Source organism: Chinchilla lanigera, unplaced genomic scaffold (genome assembly GCF_000276665.1).
Source record: "Chinchilla lanigera isolate Chin_1 unplaced genomic scaffold, ChiLan1.0 scaffold00124, whole genome shotgun sequence".
NCBI classification, from domain to species: Eukaryota; Metazoa; Chordata; class Mammalia; order Rodentia; family Chinchillidae; genus Chinchilla; species Chinchilla lanigera.
Genome location: NW_004955525.1, coordinates 3,615,108 through 3,641,964, shown reverse-complemented (window position 1 = coordinate 3,641,964; position 26,857 = coordinate 3,615,108). Strand labels below are relative to the sequence as shown.

Here is a 26,857-nt window from a genome sequence, read left to right as displayed (position 1 = left end):
CTCTCTCTCTCTCTCTCTCTCTCTCTCTCTCTCTCTCTCTCTCTCTCTCTCTTCCTCTCCCTCTCCCTCTCCCTCTCATTAGAAAAGAGTTGGTCAGGTCTCTTGATCATTAGTTTAAATTTCTGTTGGTCAATGCTTCCCTTAAGCAGGATTGTTTTAGTGGAAGTCAAGGGACTTCCAGGAAGATGGTAGAATGGTGAACAACAGAAAAAGCCTACCTGAGACTTAGTGTCCAGACATCAGATTATAGAATCATGAGGAAGTGAAGAAGGAGAGAACTAGGTCTCTGGGACCCAGCAAGGATCTAAAGTGAGAATTTAAGTCCATGAAGAGAGAGAAGACAGAGCTCTCAACAAAGAAGAAGGAGGTGGCAACTGGCACTTTCTCTCTGAACAGTGACTCACTACATCGAATGGGCAGCTCAAACCTGCAGATACACAGTAATAACTGGTGATCCCAGAGGCATCCCTGGAGAAACACACTCGTGGAACAGAGCAGTGGACACAGTGGAATAAGGTTACTGGTGACTTATTTGGGTTCAAACATCCTGGAAGAGAGGGCAATTGGTCAGTAACCATCTTGGACAGGATCCAACTAAGTTTGAAATGCAGAAAAGTGGTGGGCTGGCTCCATCTAAAAGTTCCCAGAATCACAGTGAAGTAGAACCAAGGTCACATTGGCAGGAGGTCAAGGAGATGATTTCAAGCCAGCTGGAAACACAGAGATTTGCAGGCTGAACAAATCAGGTTCCAGACTCACAGCCAGAGACCAGCCTGAACATCTGTGGAACTAGAAGTGCAACTTGCTGAATTTAACCACTACACTGCCATAAATCTATGGCTGGCTTGCTGGAAACAGTTGACACAGATCTGGACACTTTCTGCCCACTTTGTGTACCAAGAACTGCAGAGACATGCCTTGAGGTAGATATATTTTTAAGATTTATTTTTGGTACTGGAAATAGAACTCAGGGTCTCACATTTTCCAGGCAGGCACTGTGCCACTGAGCTATATCCCTAGCTTGAAGTACATATATTTTTATTCTCTTTTCTTTTTTCTTGTTTTATTTTTGGTTTTGATTCTTTTTTCTTGACCTTGTTTTAATGAGCATTATGGTATTTTTCTTTTTGTTCTGTTCTCTTCTTGTTATGATTTCTTCCTTCTCTCTTTTCTCTCTGTATACTTTACCAGTTTCCCAAAGAATGGATTGTCTTCCTTTGACCTACAACCTCACTTCTGATCTCTTCCTCTTCTTCTATTTCTGTATTTTTCCCCTAACTTCTTTTAAATTTTCACCCCAGAGAGTTAAGTAACCATACTGAGGGCATATTTACTGTATATAATTTTCTGATTGGTTTTAGATTTTATTATATAACCACAATTCTATTTCATGCAGTTAGAAGTGGCTGGAAAATTAATAGTTACCATAGTCTGTCACTTACAAGGCTGTGCTTGATGCTAATTTTTTTGTCTTTTTGATACAGGGTATCACTATGCAGTTCTGGCTGGCCTTGAGCTCACTTTGTAGCCCAGGCTGGTCTCAAACTCACAACAATCCTCCTGCCTCAGGCTCCCGAGTACTGGGATTACAGGTATGCGCCACCATGCCCACCAAGTTGATGCTAATGTTTTTGTTGATTGTACTATATTACCCAAACTGACATAATTGTTCTAATCAGCTGTTCTTCCCGGTATCCCAAGACTGAGATTGCCTAAGAGTTGTAAAACACACTTAGGCCAGAGCCAAAGAATAAGGGGCTAGGCCAAATAGGCAGGAACTCATCATCCCCGATAAATTGAAAAGGTAGGATCTTACAACAGACTCAAAACCTAAAAGCCAACTACACCTGGAAGACATCTGTATGAAGTAGTCATTGTCTGAGTGTTCTAAATTCTAGCAATAAAGCTACTTCCAGTAAGCAATTTACAAACATCAACCCAAGAATTAAAATAAGAAAAAGAAACAAAGAAGACACTTAAGCAAGATGAAACCCCAGACTTCCACCTCACCAAAGACAAACATAGGAGACAATGAGGAGGATCAATTTGATAGTCACACACCTGAACTCTCTGACGTGATAACAGCAGAAGTAACAGAGAAGATGAATGAGGATGTAGAAAAATTTAAGTCAGTAATAATCTCTCAGATAACTATAGAGATGCTGATCATAATGAAAGACATATTTAGTAACTCCAGGGTAGATAAAGATAAAAAAAATAGAAGCTTAGGAAAATGATGGAAACCTGAATGCTCAAGATAGGAAAGAAATGGAATGGACAAAACAGATTTAAGTAGCTATCCAGGAAATTAAAAATTCCATTGAGAATATATGCAGCATAAATAGCCAATGTAAGGACAGACTATCAGATGTAGAAGGCAGGATTGTGGTTAGTGATAATGAAAAGAAAGTGTTCTTACAAAAAGGAAGGGACAATAAAAAAAATCAATCCACAGAGGTAAAAATCCGTCCAATTAGTCTAACAAGCTGATGAAAAGAACAACGTAAAACTAATCAGAGTCCTTGAAAAAGCAGGAGACAGAACAAATGACATAAGATCCTGTTTACAAAAGTAATGGCAGAAAATTTTGCAAGCAGGGAAAAAATATTTGACATACAGAGACCTGAGGCATATAGAACTACAATTAGTCATGAAAAAATCTACCCCAAAGCATATAATAGTAAAGAATACCAGAAATACAACACATGTACTGAATACTAAAATCTGTTAGAGAAAAGAAATGAATAACTTATAAGGGAAAGTCTATCAGAATCAAAGCAAACTTCTCAGCACAAACCCTGAAGTCAAAGAGAGCTTGGGGTACAGTATTTCAAGCCCTAAATAAAAAACCCTCCAAGCCAAATTGATGCATCCTGCAAAAGTGTCTTTCAAACTTGATGGAGAAATAATATAACCTCCACTACAAAGAACATGTGAAAAATTTCTTATCTCCACATCAGCACTACAAAATGTTCTGAAGGATATTCTAGAAAGAAATAACAATGACTACAACATCATGAAACCCAACAGAATGAACCTACTAGGCACAGAAGCAATTAAATACAGGGGGAAAGAAGGGAACTAACAACAGAAAATAACATCACAAGGATAAATCAATATATATCAGTTACAACCATCAATGTAAATGGTATCAATTCACCAATCAAAATAAAAAGACTGGGAGAATGGATCAAGGAGCAAGATCCAACAATATTCTGCATGCAAGAAACAGATTTAATTCAAAAACAAATTCATAGACTGAAAGTCAAAGGATGGAAAACAATATTCCATGTGACAAGAACCCAGAAAAAAGCAGGAATAGCTCTTCTATTTGCAAACTATGTGGAGTTTCAGAGAAGACTGAATAAGAGAGAAATAAGGTCACTACACCTTTATAAAAGGAACAATACAAAAAGAAGAGATAATTATAATAAATATATATGTAACAAATCTGTATAAAGCAATGCAACCAGCTATATAAACAAATATTAACAGGCATGAAAAATTAAATAAGCACTGATACAATTGTATTGGCTTATCCCAATGCCTCAATGTCACAAAAGAACAGATCAACTAGACAAAAGTCAACAATGAAATATCAAAACTGAACCAAACTTTTCAACAAATGTACTTAGTAGATATCTATACAGTGTTCCATCCCACAGCATCAAAATATACATTCTTCTCAGCTACACATGGAACATTTTCCAAAATAAACCACATACTAGCTCATAGAACATGTTTAAGTAAATGAAAAGCAATTGAAATTATCCAATGCATATTATCAGACCATAATGCAATGGCAAAAGAAACCACAAAAGCTACATGAACACATGGATATTAAATAACATCCTCCTGAAAAACCAAAGAGTCACAGATGAAATTAAACAAGTATTTGGACAGTTTCTACAATTAAATGATAATGACAATAAAACATACCAGAACATATGGAATTCAATGAAAGTAGTCCTCCAAGAGAAATTTATGACAGTGAATACCCATATCAGGAAAACAGAGTGAGCTCAAATAAATGACTTAATATTGTACCACAAGGTTCTAGAAGAAGAACAAGTAAAGCCCAAAGCCCATACAAGATAAGGAATTCTAAATATAGGAGCAGAAAGTAATGCAATGGACACTATTATGTTTCATGTCCAGATGTCCTCTCAAAGCCTCCTGTGGTCATAGAATGTAAAGATCTTTTTAGGTTGTTGCTGTACCCTATGTTCTTGGCCTGGCTTTGTCCTGCATGCATAACAGCTTTTCAAGCTTCAACCACTCCCAACATCTCTCTCTTCTCTGCTTTGTTAATGATGGACAATTAGCTAGAAAAGCTATGCTTGGAGAATACAGTCCCAACATCTCTAACAGTAGTCAGTTGTCAATCTAGCTGGTGATTGTCCAAAGTTGTTGGCAATTTGAACCCTTTACAGCTAACATCTTACTATGGCAATGCTTATTTATATGTCTTGTGGTTACACATTTCTGCTGGTTCTTTAAGACCAAGTTAAGGTGAGACCCATATTAATTATTTTTGCTACCTATCAAAGTCAGTTCAGTCTCCTCAGGATTACCTTGGAAGTACATGCAACACCTCTAGATTCACTATCAGTGTCAGTCATCTGGATGAGTCACAGCCATTGCTTGACCAAGTTGCTGTCTGTGAAAGCTTCAAAGAACCTTTTGTCTCCAAGTGACTCTCCTTAGGCACAATATATATCACCATATCACTTTCCTCTGTGGTCCCACAATCTTGATCAGAAAATCAGGGACTCAACTGAGTTACAGGATGCCATAGCAGAGGCTCTCCTCTATCCTGGGTTTATATTGACCTAGGAGGGCTAGAACCAAAATATTTGCTCTCCCCTTAGCCCATTTATCTTTTTAACTTTTGGTCTCCAAACCACAGTTGTTAAACATCTAGAAGAGAAACTTAATAGCATTAAAGTATAATAGAGGCAATCAGCTTAAACTTACAACTGATCTGAAGTAAAAGAGGCAGTAAGCTTAACATTACTATCTATCCGAATATCAAACACCTTAGAACATAAAATGGAACTGTTACTTTCTTAAGAACCATGGATATCCTATCATTTAAATGCCTATAGAATGTTAAGATAATAGCTACATAATTTTACATTGAAAGTAGAAACCAAATCCATACATTACATTGAAACCAAATCCATACATTACATTGCCTCATGACAATCATGACATTTTTCAACATTCTTAAATTTTCATTTTGACACAACGTAACCCTTTTAACCAATCATCTCTATTTAATAATTAAGAAATTTTTCTCTAATCTGCTATCCTTTAAAGAGATTTACAAGTTTCTAAAGGCAAAGGTCAGTATCTGAACAAAAATTGTTATCATAAGCAATACTTGCTTTACATTTTGAAGATCTGTAAATTTGGAATCATAAATACCTTTTAATACACCATGAGATTAACAATCATGAATTAACATACACATGTGAAAATCTTTGTTTCTTAATTTAGTTTTGTATTAGGAGCATCTTTCATGAGAACACTTTTTTTTTTTATTTTTAGGGAACACTTTTAACCATAACCAAATTATCGGGGATGTCTCCCAAGAGACTCTGGAGATCACTGGGACCTCCTTAATAATGAATTAAGGTTGGCCACCCCTTTATTCACCAATTGAAGTTCTGCTCAATAATTTCCCCTCGGCTGGAGATTTAGCTCAGCGGCACAGCACCTGCCTGGCAAATGGGAGATTGTGAGTTCAATTCCCGGTACTGGAAAAAAAATATCAATAATTTCTCCTCACACTGAGGAATTGTGGTTAAATATCTTAACTTTTTGATAAGCTGTGAGAAAGCCAATTTTGATATTATTTTAAAGCAGCAGGTAATTTAGCATGCTTTTAAGGCTGTAATCCAAATTGTATTATAGACAAATGATAAAAGGAAAATGGTTGAGCTCAAAACAAAGGGGAACAGCTGTTTACAGAATGACAAACTTGTAACAAGTACAGAGAACACACAAACATCTTACAAAATCAGAGTGCACTCAAATATATTGTAGACCAAATTGAATTATAGTAACTCTATTACAATTTTTGAAATTTATAGTTGTAAATAGACTAGTCAGATTTTGTTGTTCATTAATTAGCAGAGAGCTGTTAGAAAATTTAGGATAAAATATAATTCTTAATCTATAATGAATACATATATATAAATATACTCTGCATTTCAGTCTGTCTTAAATATACTGGTAAATATCAGCTCAATTAACACTATATACTCTATCATTTATGCAAATCTTAAATTCCCATTTTGATTACTATTTCCTGGCCCTTCTGGGTTGATTTCTTTGGCTGGCCTAAGGTTGGGTTTAGCCTCATCCTTCTCTATTGACTGTAGTGCTGTCTCTGATTTGTCACTGTCACAGTGCTGTACATAAGCTCCCAGAAAGGTAGAATCAGCTTGTTCTCCAAATCTGAGTTAATAATACAACCTGACAGCATGCTCTTGTACCCAAAGAGTTCACTAAGAACAGTTGGGGATAATTGCTATGCCTGTCCAAAAGCATCTGCAAGTTGTATGTTGGTAATTTTTTCAGAATCTTGAAATTTCAAGTAACTATTCTCATCATGCCCTGTCCTATAACAAGAACATTGTTTCTATCATCAGAAAGAAAATATCTTTGACCTAGGAGTACTAGGTAGAATCCTCCCAGTTAATTTCCATAAAAAAATCTTTCATGGTCACTGCATAGCTTCTATAATCCACTTTTATGTTATCTCCATATGCATTTAGTTCTATATAGTTGAAACTAAACACAGTAGCTGGTTTGTGATTTCTAGGATTGCAAGCCATATTGTCTGCAGACATAAGGGCAATGAGGCTGCTTTCTGTGATTTCTGAACACTGTTGCAAACTAACAATCTGTGTTGTGCTTGTAGCTTTCCATACACTTTCAAAGAAATTAATTATGAGGACATTTTTAGGATCCCTATTAAAAGGATCAGTGCAACACCTAGGAGTAAATACACAAAGAAAAAGGCCATTCAACTTAGTTTGGCTAGCTAAATTAATTCCCTTTAAAATTCCAAAACATAAAATGTGCATCTATGCAAAAGATGGACTCTAACTGCAGGATCAGGTTGATGCACGAGGGAATCTTCTTCCACTTAGCTACTGGTTAGAGTCATTATGTTAGGAGAATAAAACTACTCACATATGGACACTCCTTGGCAAGTGTCAATACTAAACAGTAGCTCACTGCTTTATTATCTGGCATAGTGCCTGGGGCATGAATTCCCTGGAGGAAGCCATAAACTCAAGGAACAGGCCCTGTGTGTCCCACAGTGGGGTGACAGTGAGCATCCCTTCTGCCTCACAGATGCTTGCCATGAAAGTAACAAGGGGCTCAGCCCTCAATTCCTGCTCCCCACTGCCACTGCTAGGTCCCACCAGCTTCTGGGTCACCCAGGCCTCAGTAAACAGCCACACCGCCCCTGTGTCACCCTCCTGGTCCTGCTGTTACCTTTGCCACATGTGATGCCACAGGGTACAATACCAGCTAGTGCGGCCCTGGAACAGCCGGGCCCATGTTGGGTTACCCTGTCTTTCCTCCCTGGGGCACAGGAACCAGCTAGTCACCTCCAGCTCATCCCCTGGCTGTCTAGAGCTCCTCAAGCCCTAGTCCTGTGCCACCTTGCAAGCCTCTGAAACCATCTCCTCCTTTGCTTCTTGACCAAGAATCCCTGCATGTCCCCACAGCTCCTCATCCCCATCCTTGCCACCATCTCCATGCCCATCTAGCTTTAGTCTTTTGCCAGCTACTCCCTGGCTGGCCTCCTCCATCCTTCTCTGGTCCTTAGCCTCTTTGTCCCCCATTCTATCTGGCACTCCAGTGTATCCTGCAGCACCTAGACAAGAGAGCAGTGAGCTGGGGGAGGGTGCTATGGGCAGGGGAATGGGAGAGGCTGTGAGCAGCCAGGCAGAAGGGCATGGCTGCTGAGGAGGCAGCAGCTCCCAGTCACAGCCTTGGGCAGAGTGGTGCTGATACTTTAGGCTCTGGTCATAGCTGGCTGCAGTTTTTATTTTATGACCTTGGGGTTGGGAGAGTTTGCCATTTTTCCTGCTCTTGCCACTGGGTATTTTTTTTTCTGCCCAGATTCCAAGTACCAGCACTGTCACGGGACAAGCACCTGCCCCTGCATCTCTCACACAGGTCTTGATGATGGGGATACCTTGGGCCCGCGCATTGAAGTCCCACTGGGCAGGAACATCTAGATCTTTTACAACTTTGACACGTGATATCCTTCACTCAGTAAGGGTTGTAAGATTTCTGGCATGTTCTGCAAAACTGTTTGAAGTAAATCTTGTTCATGACCTGAACATACCACACATATGCACTCTCCCAGAAAATGTTGCAGTCTTTGTAGCAATAATACCCATATTTTTGACAGAAGCACAAGTGCTCCTTGCCTGGCTCTGCACCCAGCAGCGACCTCTTCTGCACAGTGATGGTGACATCCCCAACGTCCCCCGCCCTCCCTGCCACTAGGGGACAATTTTGATGGAGACCCCTATGAAGTGGCTCTGAGCAGGATTTAATATTAACCAATTGGCTTTTCATGTTTACTTGGGAGTTGTCCAAAGCTTAGGCACCTTGTCTAAAGATGGGCAGTTGACTCATAGTAAGTAAGCCTCTATGGGTCACTGGTCACAGCTGAAGCCTGTATTGGCTCATGAAGCTGTGACGCCTCAAAGGACAAGATAAGGCCACAGCTGAGGACATTTGGCTCCAACCCCAATGAACTACAAGGATACTGCAGCTGCAGTCTCCACATTTCTATAGTAAGTACCAACATAAAGATAAGGTAGTTCTCCTAATTGACATAATTTACTATTTGGGACAATTCTCCCAAGGTCCTGCAAGAGTCCCATGTTTTCTTTAGTATCCTCCTCTTTTGTGTATAAACCAAATAAATATGGGCTGCCCAGATAAGTCTTTGGCTAAACTCAGAGAATATCAAAGCTGTAAGAGAGTTAGGCCCTCCTGGAGCCGTAAAATCATTTCCATTGTCTCATTTATTTAAGCCTTTGCCATCCACTCACTTGGGAGATTGCTGGCCTGATCAGCCTGCAATAACTAAGAGTTATTTAACCCAGTTTTTGATACAATTTGGCCTCTGTAGCATGGCCTTTGGAGTCTGCTCCTGCCCGGCCCTTGGCAGTGGGGACACCTTCTTCACTGCTCCCTCATCTTTTGGTGCTCAAGGTCTTGTGTGCTTGCCAGGCCCTCCTGTAGGCAGCTGGTGAGGCAGTGAGAACACAGGAAGTATGTTGTGCTGGTTGTGGTTCCTGGGTCCTGGGCCCTGCACAGCGGCATCTACCACCCAAGCACACAAAGAACTGAGGCATTGTGCTGTGGTTTAACTTGCACCGCACATCATGGCAGCTGGGCCTGTGGGGTCATGGCCCAAAGCCCAGGCTCATGTGTGACAGGAGTGTGGCAGAGGAGGATGAGGAAGGAGGGTGGCCTCTACCATGGAGCTGCCAGCCATCAGCACCCTTGGCATCCAGTGGGTAGGGGAAGGGATAGGAGTAGGGAGCACATCCAAGGTACCTGAATGCACTGAGAACCTCATCCCACATTACAGCCATCCAGGCAGTCCCTATTATTTGATGGTTTGAGGCAAGCTTCAGTGAGTGTTTCCTGGGAAGGGCCAACTTTTCCCAACAGTTTTAGACCTACACTCATTATTCCAGTGATATCCTCATTGACACTTAGTACAAGGACTGCCAGGCTTAGCTGAAGAGACAGAAAATGACTGTGCTGCCCTTATAGGTATAGCAGAGCAATTACAGGCATAATGTCCCTTGTTCCCACAATGAAAACAAATAGCCTCCTTTTTTGCCCTTCCTTCAGCCTGTGGATGAATAACTTCAGTAATACCTGCTGCCAAGGCAGCCCCCTGTACATATGAGGGACGAATATCTGCACAGATTTGAATCATCTCTGGCAACATGGCCTATTTTTTGTGGGCTCTTAAAGCCTCTTTACACCATTTATTTGCCTTTTCAAAGGCCAGTTGTTGAACTATTACTTTACTAGCTTCTGTGCTATTTACGATCCTCTCATTACCTTGTAATAAATGTGTGGCAAAATTTTGAAAAGACTCCTCAGGGACCTGATAAATAGAAGCCAAATTAAGAGATGCCTCACTTTGGAAGGAAGTTTCCTCCAAGCCCTCATGGCAGTCATCTTGGTTTGCTCATATGCTGGCAGTTCAAAGGTCAGTTGGTTGTTTGTGAGAGGAAAGGCAACTTCCCCAACTAGTATATCCATTCTAATGGCTATTTTATAAACAGCATTATGAATTCCCTGGTCTGTGCACTATTCAAAAATTTCCTTTCTATGGCAAATAGTCTCCTGGAATTAAACATGTTTTACCTATCTCTTCTCTTTCCAGTCATTTGGGGAGATAATCTGTTGTCCTAGACTTCCTACTAAACTCAAAGTACAGGGAGCCATAGGGCCATAAGTAATAACAACTTGTTTTAACATTTTTAGTTTTGAAAGGTATCACTTCATAACAACCTATAACTTATCCTGGATTTTCCAAGACTTGAAGTTCAGTTACAAGCTAGGTCTATTGAAAACCCTCTATGGTATACCCCCACCTCTCTGACTTCTTTTAATAGCAATTTCAAGGGAGACAGGGAAAATGGCTCTACTTCCTAAAGAGGTAGAAGTCACTTGTTTTGTAGCCAAATTCCCCTGAGTAGAAAAGACAGGAATAGGCACCTCAGAGTCATTGGGCATTCTGAAACGGAATCTGTGAGGAAACACCTCTTTGGTGCGGAACAGTCCCTCTTCTCCCCTACCACTTCTTCCTTCTTAAATTGGACCAGACTAGACTGCTCAGGCCCTATAGGTGCTGCTGTTGCTCCACCCTCCATATCCCACTTCAGCTCAGGACTTGATTTTAACATAATGTTCTCAGCAAAAACCTGTACCGTTACAAAACCCCTCCAAACTGACATGCAGAAAATTAAATACAGGAGTCAAACATGCAACAAACACTTCTACACACACATATTTCCAGGAGTCTTAAGACTCTACCTGTGTTTCAATATCCCTATTTTTTTTTTTTTTGGCTTCTTTGAAGCCTGTATATTTTCTGGCCCTAAAAAACCCATATCCCCATGCTTTACACCTAACATGCCAGTACCATACAGTCCAGTGCTGAATACTAACTCTCACAAATGTGCTTTCCCTGATGTTGCATACTTTTGGGGAAGCATTCTCACTGCACACTTATTCCTACCCGGGTCTCTTGGTGATCACCAATTGTAAGGAGCCATTGGGTTCTTGCTGTACCCTGGGAAGGAACAGTGGCAAGAATGAGGAAAAAATAGACAAGAGACAAAAAGCTGGGATCAGGCGGAGGTCCCCTCTCTCCTGAGTGGAGAAGGGGAACTGCCTAAGAACAATAGAGTGCTTATTTTATACCCTTGGGAAGTTGATTAATTTCAGCCTCTCTGCCCAGCAATCAGTTAACAAGCTACAACAGGGGCTGGGGATTTAGCTCAGCGGCAAAAGCACCTGCCTGGCAAGTGCAAGGTCGTGAGTTCAGTTCCCGGTACCAGAGAAAAACCAAAAAAAAACAAAAAACAAAAAACAAAAACAAGCTACAACAGCTTGTTTACATGTTTCGAGAAGCTCCCATGTTCTTGGGCTAGCTTTGTCCTGCACATGTAACAGCTTTTCCAACTTCAGCTGCTCACAACAACAGAACTTTTTTAGGGGTCTTTTTATGAGGCTATATCTACAGTATGTGATTGATTCATAGTGCAATGCTGGGAGTAAGGGTCTTGGGATAAATGGTTGTTGATTGATGGATTGGTCCACTGATTGGATTGGCACCACTAATCCCGGTAGACTGGATACAATATAAGGGGCAGAAAGAGCCTTGTTTCTCTCTCCTTTTTTGCACCTGCTGTCTTCCTCCAGCAAGAACTGATGCCCCCTGCCATGTGCTACCCTGTCCAGGAGCCAGCTGATTATATGGACTGAAATCTCTACAAACTGTGAGCTCAATAAACCTTTCATCCCTTTAAATTTGGGCATTGGATACTTTGTCTCAGTAATAAGAAAAGTAACTAAGACAGAGACTAAGAAATTACTACCAAGAATCAATAAATCAAAGAGTTAGTTGTTTTGAAAATAATAAAATTGACAAATCCTTAGCTAAACTTATCACAAAAAATAAAGACTCAAATCCATGCAATTAGGAATGAAAAGAGTGAAATCATAGTGGAAGTCAATTACACCTTTTACTTTTAGAAACACATTTTGGAGTTGGAAATGTGAGTTTAAAACACCAGAATGGCAATTCAGAGGAAGCAAATATGCATGTCTATAAGGGTGGATATTCCTGTCCTATCAATCTTCTGATCACTCTCCAGTTAAGAGCCACCTTCTCTGGAGCAGGGAACCTCAGAAGATGTCCTGTAGACATATAAAATACAAGATGGATTAACAAGGGATGCCTTTTTTCCCCCTTGTTTGTCAGACAGGAACCTTAAGGTCAAATTTCTTACTCATTTGGAGTATATTCTTAACCACTGCAAATCATTCAATCGTTGAACTATAAGATAACATCATGTAATATTTTTCTGTAGCCATGCATGGCCTGGGTATCTTCTGAATGCAAAGTGAAACCTCATGAGAAGTACTGAGTATGATAGTATTCTGTAACTGGAGTTGTTCTGTAAGAGAAAGGGAATATGTTAAAAGGTACACTATGTTCAGACTCTTTGCCTTAAGAGACAATACTGAGTTGTGCTCAAAGTGTAGACACAGTGGTACTTTTTCCACAAATGTAATTTTTTCCACAGATGCTGGTCACAAACCAAATGGAATGAGAATCACATCAATTTGAACTGAATTAGATTCAATGGTTATGTTCAGTGTTGAACTTATGGGGAAATTCCATTTGGTTCTCTTACACTTTGGTTTGCAATAAGAATCATGGTGTGAGCTAACTTTGTGAACCAATGTACCACCGTGTAAACCACTGGAAAATGAGATGACTCTGGTCCTTAACCCTCAAACTGATGTATCTAGTGTTTTCAAGCCTGAGTCTGAGTCTGCTAATTCTAGGTCAACCATAATTAAAGCCTCTACTGAGCTGTAGCCACAACTATTTTAGGACTTAGGTGGGGAATTTGACCCTGTCTGCTTCCATATAACCTTTGTTCTCAGCGGTCTCAAATAAATCAAACAAGATCTAGGAATGCTTTCAGATAATTCTGCTAACCTGGGGTTCTTCAGAGGACTTAGAGAATTGAACTGGACTAGAAAGATGTAATGTTGCTCTACTGAGAGTCAAGCAATATTAGAAGTTGCTATCACATTTGGAGTTGAATATCATATTGTACATTTTAAAAGACCAAAGAGAGACAGAAAGGGGGAAAAGCCAGTTGTTACTAGGGCTTAGCAAGTTCCTACAAAGATTCCTACTGGGCCACTAACCAGATGGGAGATTGGAATGGGAAACATTTCTAAACTTGAAACGTTTCTAAACATTTCTAAACTTGAGGGCCTAAGAAGAGTGACAACTAAGAACTCCACTCATTTTAATTGTCAACTATTAACTAACAAAAAGATAAGTGCCCCTCAATCTTCTTAGAGTGTTTACAAGAGGCTTTCTTAAAATGTCTCTATTCCCTAAATCAGTACAAAGAAGGACTGATTATTCTTAAAGATATGTTTATTATCCACTCAGCATCAAACATCAAGGAAAAGTTACAAAAGATGGCATTTGGTCTGGATAGCTCAACTGAGGCTCCAGTGAATGCTGCCATAACTGTGCTTTTTTACTCAGACTGGGAGGAGTCCAAGGAGAGAAAACAAAGAGGTCGAGATAAAACAGCTGCCTCGGTTGTTGCCTAAGGAGAAAAAAATATGTCTGATTCCTGGGACTCCATGAAGAGGTCAATGACTAAACCCACTTGCTATGGCTGTGGGAAACCAGGCCATTTGAAGAGGGACTATGATAAGGACCATCATGACAGGAGGCCACTGGAAGTTGGACTTCTCCTTGCGATGAAGGTTCTAAGGATGAGAACCATCTTACAAGCTTTAAAAAAAGACAGAAGTGCACTAGGGCTCTTTTCATCCTTTCTTGCTAGACCGACTCTCATTTTAGAGGAGCCCCAGATAGTCATGACTATAGAGAAAAAAAGAAATTAGGCTGTTTCTGAACACTCTAGCTAACTTTTAAGCCCTTCACTTCAACCTCAGCCTTCCTACTAGCCTTTGCACCTCACAGAAAGTAATCACTGGGAAGGATGTAGTTTGTTATTTCTCACAAACTTTAGGTTGTAACTGGGTAGGCTTTTTCTTTTCCCATTCCTTTTTTTATCTTGACAGTTTAGTTCCCCTTTGGTGAAAAGATAGCTTGCTTAGATGTTATAATACTTATGCAACCAGATCACATAAGTCCCATTCCTTTTTTTACTTGACAGTTTAGTTCCCCTTTGGTGAAAAGATAGCTTGCTTAGATGTTATAATACTCATGCAACCAGATCACATAAGTTGCCTCCCTCTAGTGGAGACCAAAATAAACCCTGTGGTATCTGTAAGTATAAAATTGGGAGAGCAATTAAGAGCTGTCCTGGTACAAATACACCTTAATGACACTACTATTTTTCCTCACCAGTGACACTATCCTCTAAGATGTGAATCTAAAAAAGGACTATTGCCTCTAATTCACAACTTTGGGGCACAAGGTTTACTTACATCTGTAATAAGCTTTGTCTGTCTACAAACATGGGAGTCTGAAAACCCAAGAAAGAGTGAAGTTGGCTGCAGGATCTTAGAATTATTAGTGAGGCAGTAGTGCCAGGGCACCCAGAGGAACTCAAACTACACTCTCTACTTTCCTAGATAACTGAAGATGCTAGTTGGTTCTCTGTGTTAGATTTAAAAGACGCCTTCTTTTGTGTTCCTTTACAAAGAGATTACCAGTTTCTTTTTCTCTCTAAAATCTTAATCACCAGGCCTCTCAACTGACTTGCACTGTGCTGCCTGAAGGGTTCAGGGACAGTCCACATCTTTTTGGACAAGTATGTTTCCATGATTTTTCCTGCTTTGAATTTTCCCAAGTACAGTCCTGCAATGTGTAGATGATACACTATATGTTCCCCTCAGATGAGCTCTCCAGCTAAGGCACTTATGCCCTGCTAAATTTTCTGGCAGATTGAGGTTACAGGGTGTCTAGGTCTAGGGTACAACTTTGTAACCTTGAGGTTAACTATTTGGGCCTTATCATATCTAAAGAAACCCAAAGATCGGGAAAGAAAGTATTAAACTGATATTTCCCTTCCTGTAGCCCATGACTCAAAAGACAGCTAAGAGGAATTACATGCTTTTGCTGCCTTTAGATAGCAGGATATGGTCACAACTTCTTTATCAGCTTATCAGGAGAAGCCCAGAAGACCGAGATCTGTATTTTAACATGGAAACCTGATATCCAAACTGCATTCCTGGAGCTTAAACAAGTGCTTCTAAATGTCCTGATGCTAAGCCTGAAAGGATATGTCAAGCTATATGATGATGAAATGCAGGGTATGGCCTTAAGAGTGTTTTCACAGGACCAGGAGTCTGCTTAACAGCCCATAGGATATCTGTGTCTCAAGTCATATATAGTAGCAAAGTGATGGCCTGCTTGTTTGCCTTAGGGCCATCGCCACTGTGGCTTTTCTGCTGTCACAAGCATCCAAACAAGCCTTAGGCAAGGATTTTATTGTACATACCCTCACAACATGGTAGGACTTTTTTTTCCAAAAGGAGCCTATGGGTATCAGACAGCCAGATTCTCAAATATCAAGCTCTACTTCTAGAAAGATCAGCCATTCAAATAAAGGCATGCTCCTTAAATCCTGCCAGCTTTCTACCAGAAAAGGTGGAAACTAAGGATGGAAGATATGAATGCAAAAAGGGTATTATCCACTTGTTAAAAGAAAGAATTATTAGACACACCCCTTACTGATGCTGATTTAACCCTCTCTTTGATGGCAGCTTTTTCCTGAAAAATGGACAATTAAGGCAAGATATGATGTAATGATTCTACAAGAGGCAATTGAAAGCTTCTCACTTGCCCCTGGGAATAGTGGCCAACTGACAATTCATAGCCCTGATAAGATCAACATCTATACTGATTGAAAGTATGCTTTCTGGTGTTACATGCCTGCTGATATCCCCACAAAGCCTCACGCAGTCACTGGGGTAGGCTTTTCAAAGGTGGATGAATCTACATTTTGTGTTTGATACATAATCTAATTCTGAGATTAAGAATGTGAGTGCTATACCCACCCACGGGCAGGTAGCCTGCATACAATATAAAGGAATGGAATGAAAGGGCCTTCTCTCACTCCTCTTTCATTGATTTTGCTATCTTCTGCCACCATGAATTGTTGCCACTCTGCCATGTGCCACCCTGCCTTGGAGCCAGCTGACTATGGACTGAAACCTCTATAAACTCTGAGCTAAATAAACCTTCCTTCCTTTAACTCTGGATGTTGGATATTTTGTCTCAGCAATGAGAGAAAAGTAACTGAGACAATGCCAACACAGCTATATAAAGAGGGAAATTATTAACAGCCAATCAGTCTCACATAGAACATTATAAAGTGATAGATGAACTCTTGACATCCATTTATTTGTACTTCAAAGTGTCAGTAATTCACTATAGAAGGCATAAAAAAGGAATTGATGAAGTATCCTTAGGTAACCAACTGGCTGATGCAACTGCAAAAGAAGCTACTCAAGCCCCCTCTTTTTAGCTCCTCTTTTCTAATTTGGGAAGGTCCCTCAATCAGACTCAATGCAAATATTCTCAGTCAGAAATTGAATGAGCTCTCTATCGTGGATATGAATTCCTTCCATCAGGATGGTTTCAATTAACCAATAGTAAATTGTTCCATCCTGGTGCTAATCAATGGCAAATTATTAAGTCTTTATGTCAAAGCTTTTATTTGGGGAGAGACAAGACCCAAAAGATGGTCTCAGAAATATTCAGAGTAGAGAGATTCTCTTAGACAGTACAGCAGATAGTTAAGAAATGTGAGCTCTGCCAGAAGAACAAACACTTTAAACAGACAATAGTCCTTCCATGCACTCGGAAACATAGTAAATGTCCTGGAGTAGGTTGGCAACTTAATTTCACTCATATGCCAAAATGTAAGGGAATCAAATACCTATTGATCTGGGTAGATACTTTTCCTAATTGAATTGAGGCCTTCTCATGCAGAACAGAAAAGGCACCAGAGGTGATAAAGGTTTTGGTATTAGAAATCATCCTCATATTTGGACTTCCTAATGAGACAATAAAATAAACTACCCTGGGACACACTTTTCCCTCCAAGGGTTCAATCCTGAGCCCCATGCATGAGATAAAGTTATGTTCTTACTTTGTTCTGTTTTTTTAACCACAAGATTACAACAGTTTTTGTACCTTGCATTGCCCCCACTCTCTTTATCATACAAGCTGCTTCACAGCCCCTTGTTCCCTGACACCCTGGACAGTTGAGGCTGACCAACTATTCAAAGTTGTAAACCTGTCACCTTTAAGTAACTGCCTCTGTTTAACTTGTCCTTTCCTGCCACAAGCTGTACTCGCCTAACCCAGGCTCGGTGCTCAGACTTTGGGATGCTGAACTCTTCTGAGCCTGCCAGCATAATAATGCTTCCTTCCACTCCTCCAGAGTGCTGCTCAGTTTCCTGAATCACCAGTAAATCTGACTTTGCTGTAATATTTGATAAAATCCGAATATACTTCAACAGTAAGAGTTTACACAGAGATAATGAGGCATTTTTAAAGCAACAGTCATACAGAGTGTCTCCCAGGCACCTGAATTCTCTGTCCCCTTTATTGTGCCTAGAGACCCCAGTGGTCAGGGAAAATCGAAAAATGAAGAAATGATACCCTGAAAAGGCACCTTTGCAAAACATCCCAGAAAACCCACCTATACTGGTTCATTTTACTACCTTTAGCTCTTATTAAGGTAAAAAGTATGCCACAAACTCCTAGCCTTTTGAAATGCTTCATACATGCCCTTTTTTAAACTAACAATTTGCTTTTTGATAGAGAAACAAATTCCCTGCTAAACGATGTCACCTCACTGGCTGTTATAGCTTATATATACATTTTTCCCACAAAGCCTCATATATTCATCAGTGTGGCTTTGGGATATGTGGCTGGATCATGGGTGTGTGATACTAGATAAAAGGTATGTGATAACTGGATTAGTCCCCTGACTGGTGTAGGAATCAGCCTGAGTATGGCTGAATGAATTTACTGAGGACAGAAGATGCACTCTCAGCATGAATGACAACAACTAATAGCTTGTAGCTTGAATACAATAAAAAGGAAATGAAAGGCTCACTGCTGACTGCTTTCTTCCTTTCCTGCTAAAGTGTATTTCTCCTCTGCCATGCCCCTCTGCCATGCTAACCTGCTTTTTATCCAGCCAACTGTACTTAAACCTTTACAAACTGAGCTAAGTAAACTTTTATTCCTTTAAACTGTGGTTGTTTGGGATTTTGTCCCAGCAACAAGAAAGTAACCAAGACACTGGGTAAATTACAAGAAACTCTAACATGGTAATGGAATCTCAGTCTGAAGAAAAGAGAAATCTCGTATTCTAACCCACAGAGCTTTTCCTGGTAAAGTCACTCCCCTTCCTAGAACCAGCTTGGGAAGGACTATATACCATGACTTATTTTTCTAAAATCAGAATTTTTGGTACATTTTGGATATATACATAATGATCACATTCATCATAGAGAATTTATACCTGTACATGATATAACTTGTTTCTTTGTTTTCCCATTCCCCTACCCTTCCTTCGACCCCTCCTCTATTCCCCATTTACAAGAGCTTTGTTTCCAATTTTTCCTTCTTTTCTCATTTTTTTACTTTTCCTCTCTTTCCTTTCTCCCCTCCCCCTTACATGTTCCCCTCCCCACTTCAACATTTTCTTCCTATTTCACAATACCTATTATACATTTTAGTCATTATTTATACTTTCAGTTTCTCACACCAGAGAAACAATACAATATTTACACTTGTATATACCATGATCTTGATAACCCCCTCAGTTGTCAAAATAGTGAGCCTCAATCCTTGAATACATCATACCCAACTCAAGCCTTGGGAGCTAGAGACAGTTCCCAAGTGTGAACAACCACTTGAATACTCTTGTGAACCCATCGAAGACTTAACGTTCTTTTTCAAAAAGAAAGTTGCATCTTCAGGTAAGTAACCTAAAATGTTATTTTCAGTCCTTTTACTAATTAATTTCATAATGAGTTGGGAAATCAGGGCATGACAAATGCTGGCTGGAGAAGTAGGCATGACCTGTTGATTACAAGATCCTGGACAAATGCACAGAACAGTTCTCAAAGTCCTGCAGATGGATTGCTCCTGATAATTTGAGCAGGTTTTCTGTAGGATGGGCTATATCTGATATCAACCTGAGGCATGGGATCACGGCACCACTTCTCAGGACCCGGATGTAGAAGTTCTATGGGGTTTCCATGATATTTAGACAATATAAAGGAAAGCAGCCATGAAGAGTCAGTACTACCATAAATTTCCATGATAGCCCATGCTGCACTTCCAGATGTTGCCTGTACTTTTACCTTTATGCTGTTCCTCTTTTTCTATTTACTTCAGCCAAGCTTGCTCTGTGGAGTCAGTTCATCTCCCACTCTTCATTTTTGCTCTCTTAAATAAAGTTTACAACTACTTTTTGCTCATTTCATTCAATTCTTTTTTGAGATAAGAAGAACCTGGAATCCAACTCCAGAAGGAGAGATGAATAATTCACAACCCAGTAAGGTTTAGTTGGTGAGTCACTTTTTAGAAGCAAGCCATCTGATAACAATACCACTTATAGGAGTAGAGTTCATTGTGTTTTCAGTGTGAGTACAGGAATAGGAAGAGTTATTACAACAGTCATTACTGGATTTTCAGGCTGTTCACCTAGTCAAGTATATCAGGATTCTCTTGGTGGGTATCCCCATTTCAAGATGATTGGAATAAGTTACAAGACTGTATCAATGAGACACTAGAAGTCTCAAGTGGTTATAGTTTATCAGACCATTACATGGTAACTGAGTGGCCTATAAATTCCACTCTTAAAGAATCCAGACATACATTTTTCTAAGAACATCACTGAAACCTTTCTATGGATTCTAGTATAGCCTCTATTAACTAAGAGTACCTATCATGAGTGACGACAAACAGATATGAAGACAGCTACTTTTAGATATGGGCTGATTATATTTTTAACTCCCACTTCAGGATGCTTTAGCAGAAAGGCTACCTTATTTTGGGAACAAGAAATCACTCATTTTAATTGACCTAACTCTAATAAATACTTGATATGGACACCCTGTGTTCAATGTATACATATCATAACTCTACATGTTGAAGATTGGTTTGCATAAGACTGGTTTAATCACCTTGGATTAAATGAAGAACAAATTTGTGGCTCTGCTACCCCACTAGGTAGATAGAGATTTGTGTACCTACAAGGCAGAGGTGTCAAAAATATTTATCAACTTACCATATCAATCATCTAAGAATATATTTAATTTGGCTGCTATCTTTGTTCATTCCCTGGGATTAGAGAATATCATGCACTAAATTGAAACTTTGGCACAAGCCTTACATCATACTACACCTGGGATCTTTCTACTAATTGAAGAAGTCAGATTAATGGGGATAGCTGTCCTCCAGAACTGCATGGCATTAGACATCTTACCAGTGGCACAAGGGGAAACCTGTGTGATTATAAATTCTAGATGTGTGTACATTCTTCATCCTTCTGCTAATAACATAATGAACATTTAAGTTATGAGATGACAGATTCATGTCATGTCAGACTACACAGTTCCCCAGACCTTCTTCTTACCTTCTTTGTGGGAGACAAATACTGACTTTTTCTGGTGGAAGTACTTGTTGACCATATTAGTAGCAGATTTCTTGATCTTATGATTTAGATCATGCATCCCTTACTCTTGCTTTGGCTTTCTAGACATGAAAATCAAACATAAAGACATACACATACTCAAGATGAGAAAGCCTGACATCTATCAGTTGCCTTTAGATAGACACTCTGAGGAGTATCTCCGACTGCCTACCATCACGTCAAGCCCCTCCAGCCTGAGGTAGCCAGAGTAGCCTTTGCATATTGCCACCTAATGGTCACTAGGGATAACTCTTCAGAGGAGAGAATAGTATAGACGGGTAAGTTAGCTAGAAATCAGTAGGCAGTCAGAGACAAATCAGGCTCTCTAAGGGAATCGTTGAAGAGACACACAAAAATTATGGCTGGAGGAAAATTTGAAGAGTCATGTCACAAAATGGAGATGTGATAGGTAGTCCTACATGTCTCTCTAGAGAAAAACAGCAGCTAGAGATTATACTGTAATTTGCACTACCTGGGTTAGTGAGCCTAGCTAGGCATGAGACTTATAGGTGGGTGACCAAAATATCTGGAGTGATACTCTCAACTTTTTTTCAAGAATGTCTTTGTTCTTTCTATAATTAAAAGTTATAGATAAGCTAAAATAAGATGCTTGCTATATACTCTTGCTACTAGCCTTGCTTTTCCATTGGATCAATATTAGCTAAATGACTATACTTGTAATCCTATTGGTTGATTGTAGTTTGCCCCGTGTTGTATCCACATTGTGATTTTATTAGCGAGATCGTGTTCAGATTTCCAGGGTGGGCTCCAACTTCAATCATTTTGCCTCTGCTTTCCAGAATGCTGGGATTATAGGTGTGCTCCACTGTGTCCAGCAAAGCATTTTAATACACGTTTTCTCTATAATTCTCACTGCCAAAATCTTCTGTCTTCATATAATCTTGGAACATATCACAAAAACTGAAAGTAAGGTAGGAGAAAAAAAACTAGACCAAAAAATGACATGGAAAATCATGTACTGACAAATTCAAACTGCAGCTTCAGGACATCAGCCCAGCTTTTCTAAAATTTTATTTCTCTTATTTTACTTTTCTTTCTTTTATCTCTGAACTTAATAAACCTAGGAAAGTCCCTTTCACATACATATGGGTTAGGCTAATCCTCTTTTCTTGCAAATGGTCCTTTTTCACCTGTAAGGAGACTACCTTTTTCAAATGTAAATTAGGAGCTTGCACATGGCACATGTATGGCTATTGTCTCACTATGGGTGCTATAATATGTGTAACATATGGGGAGAGGGGAAAAACCAAGAGAGACCACCAGGCTTATCTAAAAGCAACATAGCAGGAATTTATTGTGCCTGGGTACAGGCAAGCAGAGAGTGTCATAAGACAATCTGCCTCAGACAAAGAGAAGTGTTTCCCTTTTATACAAATGGACAGAAGGCATGGGATGTTAGGCAGAAAGATTTTAATAAACATCTGTGGTCAAAGTTCTTTGGTATTCTTTGCACCTCAGTGGGCAGAGTCCTTGAAGTGTCTGGTATAAATACTTAGATGTTTCCAGATATCCCCAGATGTTCTAGGACCTGCAAAATTTCTTGTCCTACCTTACCTCCTCAGAACATCCTGTGTTTGGATGATAATTTTGTTACTGTGCTGAGTTCACTACGGAAAGTAGTGCCTCTGCCAGCAGGCAGGTTGGGGACTGGGATAGTTGGGTCTGATTGGAACCTTACAGGTGCACCATCTTGTCCCACTAACTAGGCAAGACTAAAGACTATAGATTATCCAATTCCACTCTTTTCCATCACCCAAAACACATGAAGTTTCACGTTTTGCAACTGTAGTGAGCCTCATTTCTCTGACAGTTCAACACTTCACTATTAAAGTGAGTCCTAAAATCTCTGCCTAATAAAGCATTCCCGTGTCTTTACTGAGCATCTGAAAATACATTTTGTGCCACAGAATCAGTGAACATGCAAATTTATTCTTCAAAAGGTACTAAGTTCCTTATTTCAGCTTCAGGGACCATTTTAGACACAGCCCGGTGACAAAAGAAGGTAGGTCAATGACAGCAAATGGCTTTAAATTACCACTCCAGCTACTCATTCCTCTATAACAGTAGGGAAGAAGCTTTGTAAAATCACCCCAGGCACATATAACGGAATGAGAAACATACTCCTTTGAGGCTCTCAGTCAGTTTTTTTTCTGCCATCTTCAGTTTAGCACTTTAGTCAGCGTACCTTTTAACATTCCTATCCATTTGTGTAAACCCTGAGGGGAAATTTTACTTAGGCTTAGACAAATGGGGAGGGACCTGGAAGAAAACTGTCTTACATGGATATTTTCAGGTGAATGCTAAGAGAAGACAAGTATATTGAATCTGCCATCCAGTTTATGTTTGTATGAGGAATATTTCATTTGTTTGTTGTTGTTGTTGTTGTTTTCCCGGTACCGGGAACCGAACTCACGACGTTGCGCTTGCTAAGGCTGGCACTGTGCCGCTGACCTAAACCCCAGCCCCAGTATGAGGAATATTTTAAACTATTAATTAAGTTCAAAATTTGTACTTACTCTGATTGAAGATAATGTTTACATTGTATATGCAATCTTAGGTGGCTATGTGTTAGAACATGATTTTTTTCTAATTATATATTTGCCAAGTGGCTATCAAACAGTTAAAGAATGAATGAACATTTTTATTTAATCTATTTCAATGCCACTAGGTTCTCTATGATATTTAATTTATCTTTTGAGAAGGAATAGTTAGAAGTGTCTATCTCTATAATTTAAATGTCTGATTTGGAACCTAAAAATAGGTCCTATATGGTGAGGCCTCTGAAATCATTTAAATTTAAATGTAAGAAATTCACTGAGAAATTTTCTGGTTGTTTGGTGTTTCAGAATCTAAAATATAATAAAAAATTCATCCAGATTCTACAATCTTAGAAAAAATGTGTTGCCCTACACTTTTACAAGTTCAGCATCTGAATTAAATTGAAGATAAATTTCTATATTAGCAAACTTTAAAGCTTTTATTTGTAAATGGTCTCTATGCCTATTGTACTTTGTTTTGTAAAGCACCTCCCATAATGGCTCATTCTTTAAAGAGCCAGAAGTTTAGAAAACCAAAAACAAAAAGAAAAAGAAAATTAACATGAGCTCAAAAATATTTAAGGAAACAGTTGTAGTTATAAAAAGATTAACAAACAGAAAAGATAACATGTATAACACATAAAACAATTATATTTAATCAGAACACTGTGTGTACATTCCTGACATCTCTGCAAATGTGTTATCTGCATTGCAAGATCTATATTTACAAATCAATACAAGGTCTGATGTCTCTTTCATAAACTTAATGACTGACTGGCATCCTGGTTTCCTGTAACAACCTGGTGGGAAAAGTCCACATTTTTCTTGCTATGAAACTGGTCCCTGGAGTTTTTATGCATTGCATGATTCATTGTTTGAGCTAATGTCTCATATTTCCTTGCTCTCTTTCCAACCTATCAAAAGATGATTGTTTGTATGTGTCTTTTAGATCAGTCAGGATGAGATTTTCAATTCCTGGCTAGCAGGATCAACACAACTCCTCAGGCAAACTATTAAACATAAGGAACCTAGGTATGGAGGAGGTGAAATTGTATAGAAAAAAAAATAAAAATAAGTCAGAAGGAGACAAGGAAATCAAGATTTTTAAAAACTATACTTTTAAGAAAAATTGCAGCTTCAGAACTCAAGCCAACTTTATTTACTTTTTTTCTCCTTTCCCCAAAACAGCAAACCTGGGCAACTTCCTTTCAACTGCAAATTGGTCTGCCCATTCCTTTTTCACTTGCAAATGCCCTCTTTCACTCACGAATGGACCACCTTTTTGGCATTTTCCATAGGAACAGTGCATTATCTCATAAAGTGTTGTCCATCCTCTCTCATTCTCTAGAAAAGTCTTAGAATATCGATTATCTTTGAATTCTACAGATTTCTACCACCCAAAACACGTGAAAGTTCTCCAGGTCCCAACTGTATTGTGCCTCATTTCTTTGAAAAGCTGCACTTGGCCCTTGAATGCATCCTGTATCTAACTCTAATAAATCCTTCTCATGTCTCTTTTACTGTTGTGACATGAAAATTCTTTTTCTGTGACAGGACTCAGCAAACCTGCATATTTACTTTAAAATGGTGAGTTAAATTTCCTTTTGGTAGCTTTTGGGACACTTAGACCCAGCCTGGTGACAGGTATACCTATATATACACATATGTATACACTTTGAACATATTTATATACCTTCATATGTACATATATATGCATATCCATTATACTTGGTACTGAGTGAGCACAATCTTAGTAGATTATTTTTATTATGCATACTTTGATATAAAAAGTTAATGAGAAAATTTTTGAAACAAATATATTGTTAGTCACTAAAGTGGGTAAAGTTTGTAAATATTTGTGTTCTTCATAATTCCAATGTTAGTGGATCAATTTTAAGATTCACAAGAACTGTTCATAATGTTAGACCACCAGAACAATACAGTATTAGCCAAGGAAATTTTTATATGCTTCCTTAGTTATTTTTAATTGAAGAATGTGGAAGTTAACTTTCAAAAATTCATTAATGCAAGGTAACAGTGTTAGCTCAGAGAGGCATTTGAAATCTCTTAGAAAACCACACAGATTTAAAACTGATGCCACTATTTTAATTTACCATTGAAGCACTACTGCAAAGTCTTTTTAATATTCTGATCAAACTCCATTTTCAGAGAGTTCTCACACTAGGCAATGGAAGGTTAAGGGATTACTTTCTGGCATAGTCTAGACTATTCTCTGCCAAGATATTTTTCAAATGTCAAATCTGGCATCTTAAAAAGGATAGACTATTTCACATTGAGACTATTTCACATTCTATATATTTAAACTTGTGAGATTATGGCATTATTTTTGTGCCTAATATGGATCATGTTTAAGTCTTACCAAATTTAATTTGCAAAATATATTCCATCAGAAAATTAAAGAGAATAGTCACTTCTTGAAATCTCAAATAAAGAAGAGACAAGGACAGAGATACTAGGAAAAGAATGTCAATGACCAAAACAATAATGTTAAAGATAGAGATAATGTCTTGTTTTTGTTTTTTGTTTTTGGTCCTCAGGATTGAATTCAGGAGACAGTCTCTTCCATGCCTTCTATTTTCAAGACAAGTTACCATGTCTCCTAGGTTGGATTAAAACATGTTATCCTCCTCTCTCAGACTCCCAGAATGCTGAGATTATAGTTAAGATTATGCTTTAATGGTAGAAAGTATACTTGCCACGGAAGACTAAAGGAATATATATATATATTATATATATATATATATATATAACTTAAAGTTGAAACATGATACTCTAAAGCTCAGTTTCTTAAACTATAATTTCCTGATCATCCATCCATTAGTTTTAGTATTCTTCCCTATGATCACACTGTTGCCTTTTGTTGGGGTAATTTTTACAGCAAAATCACAACATTGGTACAATCGTGCTATAGGATTTTGAATATAGCTGTTTAGCTAATATTGATCCAATAGGGAAATAAGTGATGTAGCAAGGACATGTGGGGGAAAAAAGGCATTTCTGAGTGTGGGTCTGGATTCTCTGATGACCTACCTATGCATTTGATGCTTTTCTGGGCCCACAGGATGAAATGGTGCTAATTACAGTATAATGCCAAATTGCTGTTTACTCAGGGATACATGCAGGCCTTGATATTGCTTCTCCACCCTGAGGCCTGTTTGTCTTCAAATTTGCTTCATCCCAATTCTGAGTTCTTTATTTTTCTGTTGACATCCTTAAGGGCCTAAATCCCTCTCTGACTGTACATTAATG

General features: G+C 38.9%; 1 protein-coding gene across 1 annotated transcript in view; it reads right to left on the bottom strand.

Moving 5' to 3' along the window:
- Positions 1 to 26,857, bottom strand: part of Pcdh11x (protocadherin 11 X-linked) — a 937,510-nt gene that overhangs the window by 277,765 nt on the left and 632,888 nt on the right. The window contains exon 6 of the mRNA XM_013507344.1: positions 219 to 224. Within this exon, the coding sequence (XP_013362798.1) occupies positions 219 to 224 (6 nt within the window). The remainder of the gene's footprint in view (positions 1 to 218; positions 225 to 26,857) is intronic.